The 17,599-nt window shown below is 46.6% G+C and overlaps 1 protein-coding gene across 17 annotated transcripts in view; it reads right to left on the reverse strand.

Moving 5' to 3' along the window:
• Window positions 1–17,599, reverse strand: part of INPP4A (inositol polyphosphate-4-phosphatase type I A) — a 134,949-nt gene that overhangs the window by 20,855 nt on the left and 96,495 nt on the right. For 5 of the 17 annotated variants that reach the window (XM_038551059.1, XM_038551067.1, XM_038551053.1 and 2 more), the window contains exons 13-20: window positions 17,402–17,510; window positions 15,159–15,176; window positions 12,427–12,610; window positions 10,724–10,942; window positions 9,413–9,668; window positions 5,718–5,750; window positions 1,467–1,639; window positions 342–465 (exon numbers count right to left, since the gene is read on the reverse strand). In XM_038551059.1, coding sequence (XP_038406987.1) covers window positions 342–465; window positions 1,467–1,639; window positions 5,718–5,750; window positions 9,413–9,668; window positions 10,724–10,942; window positions 12,427–12,610; window positions 15,159–15,176; window positions 17,402–17,510 — 1,116 coding nt within the window. The remainder of the gene's footprint in view (window positions 1–341; window positions 466–1,466; window positions 1,640–5,717; window positions 5,751–9,412; window positions 9,669–10,723; window positions 10,943–12,426; window positions 12,611–15,158; window positions 15,177–17,401; window positions 17,511–17,599) is intronic. The other 12 variants (XM_038551066.1, XM_038551063.1, XM_038551060.1 and 9 more) reach the window with 8 other exon arrangements.

A 17,599-nucleotide genomic window follows, 5' to 3' on the forward strand; every position in this document is an offset into this window, starting at 1 on the left:
CCCAGGGATCCCGGCAGCACTGTTTTCATAGGAGTAATTCAGAAATGGTCCAAATGACCTACAGGAAATTACTGCTAAATGATTATCAACCATCCTCAAATTAGAAAGATCTTTGATTGTAAAAACCAACAACAAAACAAATGAAGGGGTGAATGTGTAACTATACAGGACTTTCATTTGGTCCTTACACATTTTGATGATATCTGGATTTATTTTAATCAGCATGTACTGTGTGCGTAGTCAGAAAAATGTCTAGGAAGAAAGAATGGGAATTACATATGTCCGCACTGCTTATGAACCCCAGGATCTCAAAAGTGTAGGGGGTGCCCCTGGAGTCTCACCGTAAGTGCTCAGCAGGCTCTCAAACTGGGCCAGCAGCCCGATGGTGTATAGCTGCCGTAGGAAGCCGTCGTCATGCAGGCAGTTCCTCAGCTTGATGATGAAGCCACAGATGAGAGCAGTCAGCTGTCGGGGAGACACAAGGTGAACAGGTGTGGGGGGCAGACATTTCCTAAGTGGCTCCCAGCCCATGCCGTGCCCCTGGCCCCGAGTTTCTCTGCTTCCACTGGTTGGGCTGCAGCAGCACCTCTTCCCCTCCTCTATCTGGTGTGTGTGGGGTGTTTGGCTCTGAGGCCATGCAGGCTACAGGCCACGGGGAGGCCGCATAACATTCTAGGCTTGCCACTCCTATTGCTCCCAAAGGCTGGTTTGGTTTTAGCTCAGCTTCTAACCCAAACTGCCTGGGCTTACTCGTGGGCTAGAACCCCCTAGAAGCCCAGAATTAAATCCCAACAGTGAAAATGGCCTATCTACTCACAGATCCATACCAGCTCTGGCTGGAAACTGAAACAATCACAACAAAGAACAGAAATGAGAGAGAACATAGTCACCCTGTAAGCTACCTCAGTGGGATATCTCCTGTGGGGATGGGCCGGCACAACCTCAGAGAACCAGCTTGACCCTCTGTCACTGTGTACTTCGCTAATGTGATACCTGCCATCTACCGAACTTGTGACATTCATTTGAGCTCTTCCCTTCTCCAAAACCATTATAACAGTTGTGCATGAGCAGCAGAACTAAGGCACCTGCTGTTTTATAAACAAGAAAACAGACTACAGCATTGGTATCTCCCTCACTAAACTTCTTTGTAAGAAGAAAGACAGAAGAGGCCTGTGCGGTCTGGAAGCCAGCACGCCTTGGGTGGGAGCAGTGCCCATGCCTATGCCCACCACTTCCTCAGGGAGAAGCAAGCATGGACTCAGACCCTCTCCTAAATACTTATCAAGTAGGATTCCTCCCTTAGGGTAGAAATCTAGACCTCTCTATTAAATAAATTTAAGAGCCAAAGACAGGAGAAAGTGTTGCCATCCTTGTTTTTTTCAGTGTGAAGTGAGAGATTTTTTAAGGCTGTGTTTTCTAGGGGCAGAAGGGCCTGTGGGTTCCCGCACACCACTCCCATGGCTTACGGTTTGACAGAAGACCACATCGCGGCGGTACTGCAGGCTCAGGTACGTGGCTATGGTGGGAGCACTGTCCTGCATGAGCAGGAAGACCATTGCCTTCTTGGCCTTGTCACTCATCATGGCCACGCAGTCCGTGAGTGTGGTCAGCAAGGGGTAAAGGGCCTCGCTCCATTCGCCTGGTCATGAGGAAAGAGTCATTTGAGGAGGAAGATTTTAAGAGACAGGTTCTAGATGTTTAGTAAGTTATGTGGCCCTACAGCCCTGTTGTCTCCCCCTCCCTACCCCTTCTGCATCTCATAACTGCGTGGCACCAAGTTCTGCCTGTAACCACCCCAGTCTTCAACTTTCTAGCCTGAAGCTTTTCCAGTAAATAACCAGCAGACCTACCGGGGGCCATTGATGTAGGTCTGGTCTCCCTTACCTACTGGGGACTGTACACTTAAATGCTCAAGATTATTCCTTTTGAGGAAAATGACAAAGAAGCTTCTGCGAGTCACCTGCAAATCACCACTGTTCCACCATCCAGGGAGAGAAGGGCCCTCAGAAAAGTGACCTGTTATCTTGCTTCTCCTGACCCAGTGATTAAGGCAGAGGCCCCCATCTTTCTAGAGCAAAGGACACTCCATCCTTGTGCAGCTGTGTGCGGCTGTTACAGTCTCACTTCCCATGTCTGGAGGAAAGAGTGTTCCAGACGGTTTCCCAGGTTTTCCATTCTCAGAATATCCCTTGCTTCTGCCCACATTTTATTCCCCACCCCCAAGACCGTCCTGCCTGGTACCCTCTATTTCTGGGTTTTTTTTTGTTTTTGTTTTTTTTTTTTTAGAAATACTAGGAAATTGTGACCCTGTACCAAAACAATTTTTAAAAAATAGAACTCAGGGTAGAAAAACAAGAGTTAAAGGTATTTTGGGCCTTGGCTCTTTTTTTTTGCTTTCCTATTTTGAAGGCATTTAAAAGAGAAAAGACATGCCCTCATCAGTTCTATTTATAACAGATCACTAAGCCCAGAAATAGGCATTTAACCATCAACACTGAGTGAGCCTAACCACAGCAAATGTGGCACAGGTGGGGAGTGGAGCCAGGACAGCACACGCTCCCTTAGGATGAGGTGCGGGTCACAGAACACCCACCAACATCATCGCACTGGGGAGAGGCCACAGGGCTGCACAAGCAATGCAGCTGCCAGAGGGTAAGCTCTGCCTTAAACAGAATCTAAAAAGCCAGAGAGGAGGGAGAGTAGCTCCACTCCTCTCAAAATATATGAGTAGCACTTTGTTGAAAAACAAATTTAGAGAATTGCCTGAAACTTGCAAAAGGACTTCCCTATACTCAATGTTTGGTTAATGTAGATTTTCAAGTATACATAGCCATTCAAAATTTAGAAATGAGCTAACTGTATATAGGCACACTGCATATAGACAAGGATTTGTGTCTGTATTGCAAAAAAAACAAAAAACAAAAAACAAAAAAAACAGTAGGCTTAGATTTAGAAAGTCTACAGCAGAAAAGGTCTTAGCAAAGAACTCATAGTGACAGAGAACACTGGACCGAAAAGTGGACAATGTGAGTCTTGGGTCTGGGCTGCTGCTAAGTAGTGGTGGCCACGGACAAGTCTTTTGAATCCTCGGCTATATGGGTTCTTTCTGATAAAACAGAAGAGCTCTGCTAATTAACATCTAAGTCCCTTCCTCTAAAAAATCTCAGAGGCCATGTTTTTGTTTTTTAAAGAACTCTGTTGCACACATGTAAATTTTATTCAGCGGCAACTATTTAAAAAGATCGATGGCAGCTTAGTTTTAATAGCCAAATAATTGGGGATGCATTGACTAAGTCATTAGCTAAGAAATAAATGCTTGTAGAACAAGTATTGCCAATTTTACTTTGCTTTCCCACTTAACATGCATGTACATATGCAATTAATATGCAAATTATCATTTTAATCTGAAAATTATCAGAAAGTACAAGCAGTCTTAGCTAACTAAGCCAATCTCCATGCAATACCTGTTGACTTTACCTACTTCTCTCTCTCAAAAAAAAAAAAAAAAAAAAAAAAAAAATTCCATTTAAGAGGCTCCTGGATGGCCTACTTGGTTAAGTGTCTGCCTTCAGCTCAAGATCTCAGGGTCCTAGGATCCAGCTCCCTGCTCAGTGGGAAGCCTGCTTCTCCCTCTCCCTCTCCCCCTCCCCCCTGCTTGTGCTCTCTTGCTCTCTTTCTTAAATAAATAAAAATCTTAAAAAAAAAATCCATTTAAGTATGATTTAGTTTTGTTCCATTAGGGGAAAAAAAAAACAATCCTGAATAACAAATAGAAATAAAGGAAGAATGGTTAAAAAACACCGGGAGCTTGTCCTGGAGAAGAGATCTGGGTCTTGGTAGGAGATGTGTCTGCCATCTATCTGGAAAAGGCCTCAGACACGTCTGGATGGTTCCAGAGTACAATAAGAGTGCCAACCACCATGTATGTAAAAACTGTTAGTGCTTTATCTTTCAACTGTTTTCTCATTTAATCCACAGAGGAAGAATCATTAATACAGGTAAGGAAACAGGCTCAGGGAGGTTAAGTGTCTTCCCAGACACATTAAAAAAAAAACTAGCATTTGTATGTGTCTAACTCTAAAACTCTATGTAATTTCTATTGTGTCAGGCTGTTTCTGCCAAGGAGAGAGAAGGGATTGGGGGCTGGAAATATATTCAGGGAGAATACGAAGAAAAACTATAATTAGAAACTTCTAGACAAAATGAATTTCAGGGACAAAAATGAGATTTCTGCCAGGACCCAGCTAAGTAAAGATATCAGGAAGTTAGATATGGTAACGGGGTCATATTCTTCTCCCTTTGTCAACAAAATCTTGCTATTAAAAAAAAAAAAATCAGCTCAACTAATCAGCTCAATGTCCTTAGTGATATAGCTAATTCACTTTAGGGGGCAAGCTCCTCATCTAGTTATTAATCTGTTAATGCTCACTGACTGGTGGCCAATCCATTGACCATGCTACTTTGGGTAACTTTGAAGAGCTTTTTCAAATCCATACTCTGTTTTGCATTTTCCTCCTCATTAACAGGAGAAGGAGAGAGAGAGGGTAAGAGGAAGAATAAGAAAGAGTGAGAGAAAAAAATGCATGTGGGTTTTAACTGAGATTAAAATATAGCTCTCCAGGAAAAGCCAAAGGAACTCTTGGCAGGGGGCCATTTTAGTCCATTGACATTAACTGTGGACAAGGCACCAGTGCTTCTAGAAATGACACAGCTGATATAAAATTCATGGTGCTATATGAGCTGAGAGGGTTTACTAAAACTGACAGGGAGAGTTTGGTTAATCCCCAAATCACCAGTTTGCTGTGCTCTAGATATAAAACAGGTGTCCTGCTACCTCCCATGTATATCCAGTCAGAAATAGGCAATCATCAGACTGATTGGGTAGCTGGTTTGGGGGTATAAGCAAAAGCATATTATTTGGGGGTCTCATGCTCACTCTGGGGAACCCATGAGTCATAACCAGGAAATTCAACATGAACTAGAGCAGGGGTCGGCACCCTTTTTCTGTAAAAGGTTAGACAGTAAATATTTTAGGCTTAGAGAATGATGGAATCCGTCACACCTACTTGACTCTGGTATTGCCCCCACGGAAGCAGTCATAGACAATATGTAAATGAGTAGATGTGATTTCCAATTAAATGTTATTTACAAGAACAGGTGGTGAACAGGATTTGGTTCAGAGTTGTAGTCTGCCGACCCCTGAACTAGAGCTGTAAACATTGACTTCTACATGCAAAGGCAGCAAAAAGATTCCATTTTTAGCACTATCTGCAACTGAGCCTGTTAGCAATACCTAGTAAGAACTCTAAGCTGCATCCAGACTCAGAAGAGAGGATGTTGTGTGATTATGAGTGCTGCAATATTCGGGTGGCTACACCACCTCCAAGTAGTGCTCACAAGTTCAGGTGAAATCACAGGAAGTATTGTTTACAAACATGTACTGCTCTGAGTCAGGAAGTCCAGCGCGCCCACAGACATGAATCAGCTGAAAAGGTTTTGTGATGGGAAAGTAAAAAAAGTAGTAGGCTGCTTTGGGCCACAGTCCCCAACCCAACTGGTTCCTCACCAAACCTAAGAAAAGTAGCTACCTGCCTTAAATAAACTCCTAAAATCTTTTCCTAACTCTGGAAGCATAGGCAATCTTGGAGAATTTAGCTACAGACACTACCTGAGGATTAAAAAGATATCTGCAGAAGCCTTGAACGGAAACCACGTACCTGGGCTGGACCCGTCAGGAGGGGGGCTGCAATCTGCACAGAAATGGAGGGTGACACGGATGATTAAGGAGCAGCACAAAGTTCAAACATGAACAACTCAACGCTTACAGCAACTGCATCAGCAGCCGCCCGTAAGGTGGCTCAACTGAACAGAGAAGAGGTCAGAGGTCTGCCTGCCTCTTCCCTGAGAGGTCCCATGCAGGTACTCAGCTGCTCTGAGGCAGCCAAGCCCTCCTCGTGGTAAACACTGACCCACTCACTGATTCATTCGTTCATGTTGCTAAGACTTCAACAGAATGCTCTTCCAGTAAGCAAAGTAACAGATTACAATGTGATAAAGTGCCTGCATCGATCACATTGTATATGGTGGAGCCCATGTTGTTGACTCACAACATCTGGAAGCACACTTGTAATGAGAGAGACTGACCAGCAAATCAATCATCCCCAATTCAGAGCTCACTGCTCTGACTCATGAGTGGAACCCGGGCTGCAGACTGAATGCTGAGACCCAAAGGTTAGGATCCAGTGATGAAACCAATATACCAACCAACATCTATGCCAATCTTTCAAATTTAAATCAAATTTAAAGCTTTTATGATTTGGGGGAAGTTTAGAATTACAATGTCCCTCCAGGTCACTCAAAGAATGCCAATTTTAGTCCAATATCACCTACAATGTCTCATTTCAGCAAGTGAAGTACTCATTTCAACTTTGTATTTCCCTTAAAAACTCTAAAATTCCTTGGTTAACTGGGCATGCCACCTGGAAGAAAACAAGTCTGAAAAGGGGTCATTTTATGTCTTCAGGGTACTGAAATCGGTGGTTTCAGAGCCCCCAAAATAGCTGGAACCAGCTGTGTAGAGATGCTTACAACCTGGATTGTCCAGAGATGGGTGTGGCAAGGGATCCTTCCTCTCTAATCACCTTTAGCGGTGACTTCTTCAACTGGCAAAGGGGATAGAACACAGCAAAAGTAAAGGCCCTTGAGAGCTGAAGACTTCAGCCTCTTCATAAGAACCCAAATATCCTGAGACCATCTACCTAACAAAGAGAGAAACCCACAGTGGTGTGCAGTGATGCAGAGCAGTGATCCTTAGACCTCTGTTCAGCTAATCAGTTACCCCAGGTCAAAAAAAAAAAAAAAAAAACAGATTTCTGTGCCTCCCCATTACCCTTCCTCCAAAATTCTGAGTCTGAGTGAAGAGGAAGGTCGAGGAACCTGCTTTCATGATCTTCTTTGGTGATTCCAAATAGCTGGGTTTTGACCATTCCGGAAAAGGCATTAAGAGTTAAACTCAGCTGGGTAAATTCAGTCTTTCGATCAAAGCAGGGAGTATGTGTGTGTTGGGGGAGGTGTCTGTCTCCTTTGATAGTTCTGGACCAGTGGCTTGCATCTTGTCTTAGGCCATGGAGTCCCCTGAGATTTGATGACCACTATATACTTCCTTGTCTTAGCACATAATCACAGGGGCATATGAACCTAGGGTACAACCCACAGGCTGCAGGTTAAAGCAACCTGGTCTGGGGTTTGAATGGCTCTTCAGCAATGAGGAGAGAGGATGGGAGTGCATGCATGGCAGGTCACGGAAGCCACCAGATGGGGTGGCTGCGGGTGGTGATGCAGAGGGTTATGGGGCACTTGTGCGGAAAGCAGGAGAAGGAAGGACAGGCTCATGGAGTCTCTGTGGTTCCAGCTGGCAGGGACCTGTCAGTGATTCCTACAGTGATGCATGCCTGCCAGGCAAGACTCTGATGAGTTCTGTGGGAGAGCAAGCTAGAAGGGACGGTGACTCCTTAGCAAAAGATGAAAACCAAAACCTAGGACAATATACATAGCTAGAATGAAAAGTCATGATGCTTTTCAAAGAGGCACAGAGTTCTTCATATATAATAAGCTGGTGTGAACACAACCTGCTCACTAGGTCAAAACAACTGGCCCAGGAAATTGGAATGGTATAAAAAAATCACGACGGAGTTGAGCTCTGGCCTCTCAGGGTAGGGCACACTGGGTAAAACAAACAGCTCGCAGTCTCGTTCTTTCTGATCCTCCTGGTCATGTCCAGCTCTCAACAGCTACCTAGCTATGCTCAAGATTTTTAAATTAAGGATCATCGCAGTTAATTTAGTGGCATACGGTTTCACACATTTCTTTGAGTACTGATCAGCCAAGTTAGACTCTCTCAAATGTATGCTTCATATTCCCATAATCACAACTGAGCTGATTTGCATGGCAAACGCAAGTCATACCCTAAATACCATAAATAAATGCTCATTTAAATAACTTGAAAACTGCATTTAAATTTGTCTACATTTGACCAATATGGGATGTGCCTAGAAGGAAAGTGACATTTAAGCTATGGATATTACAGAATATCTGATTAATAAATTCTCTTGGCATTAAAAAACTCCAATAAATCACTCTTTTACTTCTGCAGAAAAAAAATTAAAATTACAAGCAAGACAATACTGAAGAGAAATGAGCAATGAGCTTTCAGATTTTTTTTTTAAAAAAAAAACACAATTTACATAAAAAAATGAGAAGACAAACAGGACAAAACAGCTCCACGAAACCAATCACAGGTTTGGGGAACTGAAACTATAGTCCTTCACAGATGGAAGGGTGGAGGACATGAACACTGCTGAATCAGAGGCTCAAGTGAAATTGTGCCCTGGGAACAGACTGCAGGAAGATTGAAAGGGTGAAGGGCAGGTTACAAATGAAGGATTTATCAAGAGGCTCTGATAAAGGAGCACGATTCTGCTTTGAATAAAAATTGTCCAATTCAGAAATGAAAGGTACTTGCTGTCTGAAGGGCTAACTTTGGCATACCTGGTCCTTATGAACTACAGCTTACCACACCCAAAGGAGAGCAGAAGCTAGGTCTACAGCCAGCCCTCAGCTGCCTGGCCCATGACCCCCCGCAGCTCTTACAGAAGGTGGAAGGCGGCCCTGAGTGGCAGGGACCAAGGATGTGCTGGTTGAGAAAGCACGCGTGCCCGGCTTTAGGGATATATGCAGGACAGGGTAATCTGGTTGTGCTCTGTGCCTCCGCAGGCAGAAGACTGTTTCTGAAGCCTGTTGCTTCAGGCCAATGTCGGCATCTACTGAGAACCCTGCTTGGAGGTGCTGCTGAACAGAGGAACCTAACTTAGCCCCATGAGGGGGTCCTACCACCTGACTGAGTCACCAACAAGTCCCACGGCAACATCTCCTGCTGGAGAACAGCACACCAGCTGATGCCAAGCGGCCTTAAGGCAAGTGTGCTGAGCCTGCTAGCACTCTCCCCCAGCTGTGTCCCTACGTGAGTCAGCTTTTCCTTGATTCTACCGATCCCTGAGGCAATAAACAATCTCCTGAGAAAAGCATCTGCGCTTCGGCCTCCTTCAGGTGCTCAGGCTGGTTTACCAACCAGAAGAGCCCAGGAGCCCCATCCTCACTGATGTGAGAACCAAGACAGCCTCCAGATTCTGCCTTTGCCAGACATGCTGATTCACACACGGGCTCCATGGGCACGGACCACAGGCGCTTCTGCCCTCACCGCCCACTGCTCCGAGCTCCGCGCCATGTGGCTCTGCCTGACAGCCCTCCCTGCAGTCTGTGTGGTGGGAAGAGGTCATGGAGTCAGACACGGACAGACACACCGACGCAGCGTGAGGTGGAGGCAGATGAATGGGAAGCGTGGATGCATACGCACGTGTGGTCAGGTGAGGATGGCATGCAGCAGAGCAGATGGTGGAGGGGCATGGTGAGGAAGGGACATCGCAGAAGGGGTCTTCCGGTTTGATCCAGTAGGCGTGGCTGTCCCGGTTACCTTTCTTGCTGGTACAGCTGCCTGTGCACGGGAAGACATCCTCACAGCCTTCGCCGTGTAGGCGCTCCTTCTGCAGCAGCTTGTCCACCCGCTGAATGATGCACTCCAGGCTCTTGTCTACATTCAGCCACACTTTTTCCTTCCAAACCAAAAAGGCCCATTTGGGTCAGCTCTCCCAGTGAGGGGAAAAACAGAACAGAACACAACCCCTTCCCTCCTGCCCCCACCACTGTTTTCCCTACCCTGGGCCACTGTGATCATTAAAATGCCACATATTTAGAAATATCAAAGTTCAGAATTCCCCATCACAGTTGTATTTGCTTTTCAAAACACAAATCAATCTACTGTGGTCATTGTTTTTAAAGTTGGAGATGTGTTTGCTAGTAACTGTCATGGAGACTGGACAAGACTTCCCAGTGCCTTCCAGAGCTGGCAGCAGGGCCACAGGGCCCAGTGAGCCAGCTGCCCCCTCCCCCTCTTCTGTGGACCTCCTACAACCACTCAACACAGAGGGGGCTAAGGGAAGATAATGGAAGCAGATGGGGAGTGAGGAGTGGGGAGGTGGGAAGCAGGGCTGGAAGTGGTTTGCAGAAACCCACACAGAATACAGGACACCAGGGCAGGCCTGGAGGAGCACTCTGCTGCTAAAAATTCAGTGCTTCACAGAAAAACGCCTCCAAGTGGTAGTCCCCCAAAATGACAAAAACGAGTTGTGTGAGGTGTCACTCCCTCAGGAGAGACAGATGCAGCTCTCAGGGCCACCTCGTGAGGAAGCAGAATGCAAGGCATACAATGTCAGGTAGCATCTCCAAATTCCTCCCCCACCCCCCAAATACACATGGCCCCAGAAGGGCTAACTGGGTTCAGAGCTTTGAGGAAGCAGGGGGCCTCACTGGTCTTTAGCAGACAGGCCTCCAGCAGGGTAAAGGCTCCACGGAGAACATCACCCCCTCTACAACCAGGTCTGACACAGCCTGGCCTGCAGCAGCCCTGCCCCTCTGATGGACACAAAGTGTGAAAATGCCACTTCCCTCCCTAAATCAGGTGGCCCCAGAGCCATCCGGGAAGGAGGCTTAGAGCTTGTCTACCAACCAGCCGGCCTGTTAGGGTATCTCTAGGGGGAGGGGCTGGCAAGAGGCTTAGAATTTTTCAATGCAAGCACAGCAGAATGAGGGCCATGGGCAGCAGACTCACCCACTCCTCCTCATGCCAGTCCACCTGCAGAGAAGACCGGCTGTTCCTCCCCGTCCACCTAGCCATGAGGGTGTCCTGGTCATTCCTAAGCATCACCTGCTCCTCCTCACTCGATGTGGGGGAGGCCTTGGAAGCAATGTAGTCAGGCCGCGCCGCGTTCAGCCCATGGATGGAGTTGGCCAGCAGCTTGCAGTCGCACACGGTGACCAGCTGCCGGGTCTGCAGTACACAAAGCCAAAGCCGCTGAGCCCTCAGCAGAGGGGCTGCAAGGCCAGTTATCTCTAAGAGCTCAGGAACTGTCCCAAGACCCAGCTGCACACCCTTCTCCATAGTGCAAGAGTCCTTGGCACGGCTGAGGCTCCCACAAAAGGACTAGAGAACACAGGGAGAATGAGGGAGGTCGAGAAATCTCTGACATTCCTCGATCCTGCCTGCCTCTGAGCCTGACATGACTCAAGGAAGGGCCTGAAGAGAGTCCAGTATCCTTGCCTTCACTGACTTCCTGGACTGTTTTCTCTAGTTCCAGGGGACAGGCAGAAATTTGATTTGATCACTTATGTCTCATCTTTTTGATCTCATACTTGAAGCCCTGGACTCTGGGGTAGTGGGACTCTCAGCACAGCACTAGAGTTCTGGGAAATTCTGTATGCAGCAGGAGTTTTGTGGCTTATAATTTTCCTTCTCATAACATTATCTTTCCTTTCCAAGTAGATCTAATTCCTAGCTCTCAATTTTTTTGCTGAGTGAACACATGTGAAGGATATAACACATTATGATCAGGAACGACACCTCACCCTAGCAAAGTGGGTGTGAGTGGGGAAGTGTGATCAGAATTTCCATACATGTGTGTATGCATATGCATGCATATGTGTGTGTGCGGGCGTGTGTGTGTGTGTGTGTGTGTGTGTTGAGAGACTGAGTAATTTGAAAAAGCATCATCCATCAAAATGATCTGGTATATCTAATTCCCTCCCCAGTATGGACTAATATTTATATATATTTTTTTAATATTTGTTTATTTGAGAAAGAGAGAGTGTATGTGCGTGCACACATGCACGTGGGGCAAAGAGCAGAGGGAGAGGGAGAGAAACTGCAAGCAGACTCCCTGCTGAGTGCAGAGTCGGACATTGGGTTTGATCCCAGAACCTTGAGATCATGACCTGAGCCAAAATCAAGTTAGATGCTTAATCAACTGAGCCACCCAGGTGGCCCTATATATATTTTTAATCAGGATCAAATTACAGCTAACTAGAAAATGGTTTATTAATTTTATGTAAGCCAATGAAGTTACATTTCCCTTACGGTATGTCTGTATAATAACTCAGTTTTTTTTTTTTCAAATTCCAATCAATAAAAATTGGCAAAAAATGCTGAGTAAGCAGTTGCTAAGAAAGCTGTGGAACTATCCCAGCCTCCACAATGGACCCTGTGGGCTTGAGGGGAGACACATCTGAATGAAGCAGCGGCTGAAATCACATGCCCTGGGTGCTGTCCTGGGCCTGCCCCCATTCAGCTCTGTGACCACAGGCAAATCATCAAACCTCCCTGGGCCTTTGGGGGAACTAAAATTTAAGCTAGATCTTCAAGGTCATGCCAATGTCACCTCTTGTAGGATAGCTCGAAGCACACACATGGGGTGTCCAAGGGTTTCCAGAAACCCAAGGGAGCCCCCATCCCACATGTAGCAGGGTAGTGCCTCCTACCTTGTCTGCCAGAATGGCGAGGGTTCTTTCGAGGCCAGTGGCAGACCTGTCCTTGGCCGCCCTCGAGAGCCGCTCTGCATAGTAACTCACTTGGGTTTTCAGGGTATTGATCTGGGCAATGATCTCCTTTGCTCTGATGATGTCCTGTGGTATGTAGATTATGGACTGGCAGCTGGATGGTGTACTAAAAAGGATAAGAACAGATTCTAAGGAGTTTTCTCAAATCTATGAGGATGGTAGCAGCCTCCCAACCCCAGCCCACAACCAACACCAAGTAAAGCATTCTGATACTCAGAGATGTTCTTCTAGGTTAGTTTAGCTGTTGATGGGTAAAAGCAAATCTCAAGAGATTCTTTCTATGATTCTCTCTGTCTTCTATATGGTAGAAGGGTTGAAATATTAAAACACAATGAAGTTTTTGTCTCTCTTTTTGTCTGTATTCTTATGCAAATGTGTATGCAGATATTGAATCCAATAATTACCCAAATGCTCATAACCTTTTACCTAAGAACCTCACCTGTCACCTTATCAGCAGTACTGAGGTGAAGGCATAGAGTCTGCTGATCTCAGAAGGGGTCAGTTTACCACAGTGAAGGGAAACTGCTGTGGGTACCAGACTTTCCACAAGAAATCTCTTTCTCCATTTGGCCAATCTTCAAATTTTCTGTGCACACACCCATAATTCTCCCTCACACCTCTGACCCTGAAAACCAGACTTCCTCCTCCAGCGCTTCTCTACTTTGAAAAATAGTATTTCAGCAGATGACAAGGAGGTAAAGAACATGCTAAGCCAGAGGCCAGGCCTGGACACTTCAACAGCTTTGAAAACCTGGTTCTTCCTCCTTCCTTCATCACCAAACAGTATGGGATCTTAGGATTAATGTCAAAGCTATAGCCCAGTCCCTGCAAGGCACAAGTGCCAGCCTTGGGAGAAATGGCTCCATGTCCCAGCTGTGTGGGGCCTGGAGAACATGTCTGGCCATTCTAGATGGACATGATAAACCCAAGTCTCTCAGCTAGGATCCTAAATCAATGTAATTGGATAAATTTATTTTTCAGACTATATGAGAAAGCCAACAAAAGCAGAGAGTAGTATGAGGCACCAGTGAGGATGTCTCCTGGAATCTGAAGTTGTGAGCTCTAGCTAGAATGGGATTCTCATCCTTCACTGGTCCTCATCCTTCTCAGCCCTCACTGGTCCCCTCAAAGAGCTAGCTTCCCTTTGGGTTTTGGGTAGGAGGGAGAAGGTGGAGGAGCACAACCTCCATGGCTTCCCTTGGATATAAGGACTTGAGACCCTCCCCTGCTGGGCTCTCGACCCTGAAGACAGGTCCCCAAGAAACCTCCCTTGACAGACTATGGTGTAAACATGCAAAACCCAAAAACCAAAGCACCCCAGAAAGAAACAACACCCCAAGCCCACACACCACGATAAAACACAATGGATTTGCCAGAAGCCCATGCAGCAGATCGCAACCAAGCCTGCGTGATCTGAGAAGTAATTTCACAGCACAATGTGCACACAACTACTTTCCAATCTGCAATCACTCTTGCAAATGAATAGCTGCCACTTGACAATTGAGTCATAAAAATACAATCTCAAATAGGATTTTTAAAAATCTGTTCTTCCCTGGCCCCAATACTTCGAGCACATGTGTAATGTGTGCTTCATGCAGATATACATGTGTGTATGGTAGATGGTTGTGTACACTTCAAGCAGTACATACTGTCCCCCAACCCAGAAGGAAAGCACCACCCCCTACTCACCTTGTGTTCTTAAGGTCAGTTCTAATAAAAATAATCTGGGACTTACGCATAGGAAGCATATGGCCCAGTTGTGGAAGAGTAAATTTCAAAGAGCTGTTGTTAGGGATGATGGTATATATACAAGCACATGTGCTCAACTATGTCATCCTAAACATGGGAAAAGCCCAGGAGGTCTCAGTCTGGGTAGAAGGTTCCCTCCTCAGCACATCCAGCTATGCCTTGCAGATCTCTGCCATCTTAGGCAGGGCCCAGCCATGGACGCCAAGCCTCACCAGTTCTGAGATGGCAGCAGTTCTCATGGGCTGCAAGTGCTCCTGGGGCCTGTCACCAAGCGAAGCGCCACTGTAGAGTACTAGCTGTGCCTGAGTAAGCACGCTAAGCATGATGGGGGAGAGCCTGGGGCAGTAGTGGAGACCCCAGGCAGTAGACACAGTGGGTTTTGGCTGCCATCTTTGGTAGGAAAAGTCACTTGGTTATTTTAATTCTTGGTTTGCCCTCGGAGCGGGGAATAACTGGCCCAAGTCACACTGTTTGGAATATCCACCTAAATTATCATTAAAATGGATGCTGGCTTCATTCCCCTAAGAGGTGATGGTAAAGTGAAAATCAAAGCCCTAAGACTGTCATAAAAGAAGCCAGAAAGGGATTCCCAACCATACCAATGGGTTGACTTGAAATCCCAGCACAGGGGACTTGCCCGGCCTGGGAGAAACAGAGTCCTCTCTCAGAGCGCGCACAGCAACGAACTGCTGCCAGATTTTGAAGGTAAACTGGTAGGCTGAAGATGGGCTATTCATTATCAAAGAACATTGCAGTTGGAAGGGAGAATTCTGTCTACGAGGCTATAACCAGGGGCCCCCGGTGGCACAGAGGGCTGAGGCACCTGACAGAAGAGGGGACAACACAGGCTTTCTCTACAGGAGAGCAAGACCCAAACAAACACTCTCCACAGACAGAAAACTCACCAACACTCCTCAAAACTGCTAAAGAAAAGAACCAAAACGAAATATTAGCAGTTAGCAAACACCAAATGCAAAATAAAAAATTAAAAAGCCAAGTTATCTTTTGACAAAGTTCCTTGAAATTTACGTGTTGAGGCACCCATGACAGGGCCAATAAAACTTCTGAGCCCCATTTGCTTACTCATCAGAGCAATACCAGTGTCTGCGCAAGCCCAGGGAGACATTCCACCTGTGGGCAAGTTATGTCTGCATTTAAAGTATAGTTCAAATAATGAAAATCATTTCTTCAGGTGGTTTTATAACATTAGGAGGAAATTAAATGAAAATTTATATTATTGATTTGAAAAATACTCCAGAGACATTTTGGAAATAAGTTCTGAAGTTAACAGAGTAATCAGGTATCAACATCTGGACCTTTCTGGGGCAGGGATGGACAGTGGCACCCTCTTTCTGATGGGCTCTCCCTACTGGGGCCCCCATGGCATCCTCAAATCCCCCACACAGTCACATGCAATGGAGTGACAGACACACGATCTCTTGACTGGCTGTGCAGAGCTATGGTGGGCACAGGAAGCCTCCTCTTCACTGTAATTCCCAGGGAACAGGCCAGTCTGATTACCTGGCTTGTCTAGGCAGGGGAAGACCCCTTGGTGGGATCAATCAAGGTCAAGTGAGCTATCTGGGGGCCTCCCAGGAACGTTGCCCCACCCTGAAGGCTGGAATTCCCCTTCCTAATCACTGGCCCTTTTTGTTATTTCCTTCTCTTGCCTGGAGGGCTCCCTTGGCTCTGGGCATCCTGTGCACACATCTGAGGGACAATTTCTAATAGTGTGCTCTCTTCCACCTGCTGGCTCACCCCTCCAGCTGCACACCATGGGCGAAAGCTCCTAGCTGCATCGGAGATCCCCTTGGGCCCATGATTGGCCACTGTGCCTGACCTTTCACCCTTCCTTGATCTAGTATGTGATCAGTTTCTTCAAGCCATGTCCTGGCTCCTGGCCACGGCAACACATAGCCTCTGATTCCCCAGCAGGTGCTAATGCTCTCCTCTCCACCTGGCTGCCTTGTCGATTCTCCTGATACTCCCTGGGCCTATGGGCTTCACCTTTCCTCCAACTGTTCCAGTCTCCATTGGTAAGTCCCAGTCTTTCAACTCCACCTTCTGCGGAGGCTGATCCATGGTATCTTCAGCTTGTTTCTTTACTCCTCAAAGATCTCTCTGCACCTACCTTCTCTTGTCCCTTCTAGGACTACCTGCCTAGTCTGGCCTTTGCTCCAGAACCTTGCTCTATCAACGTTCTCTTACCTTGTCACTTTTGTCATCCCCATCAGTCTGACCACATGATCAAGTAATAATCCTTTTCCCCAAGCAGACACTGCGTGCTACTTCCTCTACTCCATGGTCATGGATCTTACAGGACTATCTATACTCATCGCCTCTACTTCTTACACTTGCCTCCCTCATCTATTTAAATCTTGACGGGTGACATTCTGGAACATCCCCAATGCCTCCCACATATCCAACACAACAGCTGGGATTTATGGCTCTCTCCCTGTCACCCCTGCTCCAAGCGTGGCACTGCTTGCTCCAAATGGTGTTGTTCACTTATGTTCTCCTAGGCAAGGCTGAAGCCCCTCAGGGCCTGACCTATATCTGTCACCCTGCATCCTTGGTCACCAGCACATGGACCTGCACTGAGCAGGCTACCAGCAAGGCCAACCCTCTCTCCCTCAACTCCTGTCCTCAAATCACCATGCCTGAGCCACACCTCACTGCATGCTCCACAATTTTTTGTTTGGACTGCGGCTGTGTGCTATTCCCCTTCCACCCCCCGACCTTACTCTAACCTTCTTAAGACAAAGAGTGTTTACCACTGCAGTCCTTTTAGGAAAGGAGACAATCTCTTGCAGGCTTCACATTCTGTGGTGTTCAACACACACCACACATCTGGTGTGACAGACCAAGGGCTCTGAGGGACAACTGAACCAGCAGAGAGTCCACACAGGGTAGTCTTCAAGGGGGACTTTGATTTGCTGTTCGTTTGCAGGACCACTACTCAGGTGCCCTCATCACCACCCAGCTGGTCACACACAGAGAAGCACAGGGGCCATGAGGCAGCTCCTCCCGCCACACAAAAGCACATCGGATGGCTGGATGTTTTTGCGGTCACATTATTTATTTATTTATTAACCTGGGAAGCACCAGACAGCTGTACAAGAATCATGAACACCCTCTCAGTACTTACTGTTTCTTGGTCTCTTCAAATTTGTGCAGCTTTTTGCGGAGACCTCCTGACTTAAAACCTTGGCAGTGTGCTGCTGGCGCTCCAATGGTGACAATGTCATAGTTCTGATCTGAATGACAGAAAGCTCTTCTCCGTTACTCTGGGCTCAGGCCTGTGGATGAGCCAGCTACAGGGAGATGCATGAAACTCTGGGACCCT

The sequence above is a fragment of the Canis lupus genome, chromosome 10, assembly GCF_011100685.1.
Source record: "Canis lupus familiaris isolate Mischka breed German Shepherd chromosome 10, alternate assembly UU_Cfam_GSD_1.0, whole genome shotgun sequence".
Taxonomy (NCBI): Eukaryota; Metazoa; Chordata; class Mammalia; order Carnivora; family Canidae; genus Canis; species Canis lupus.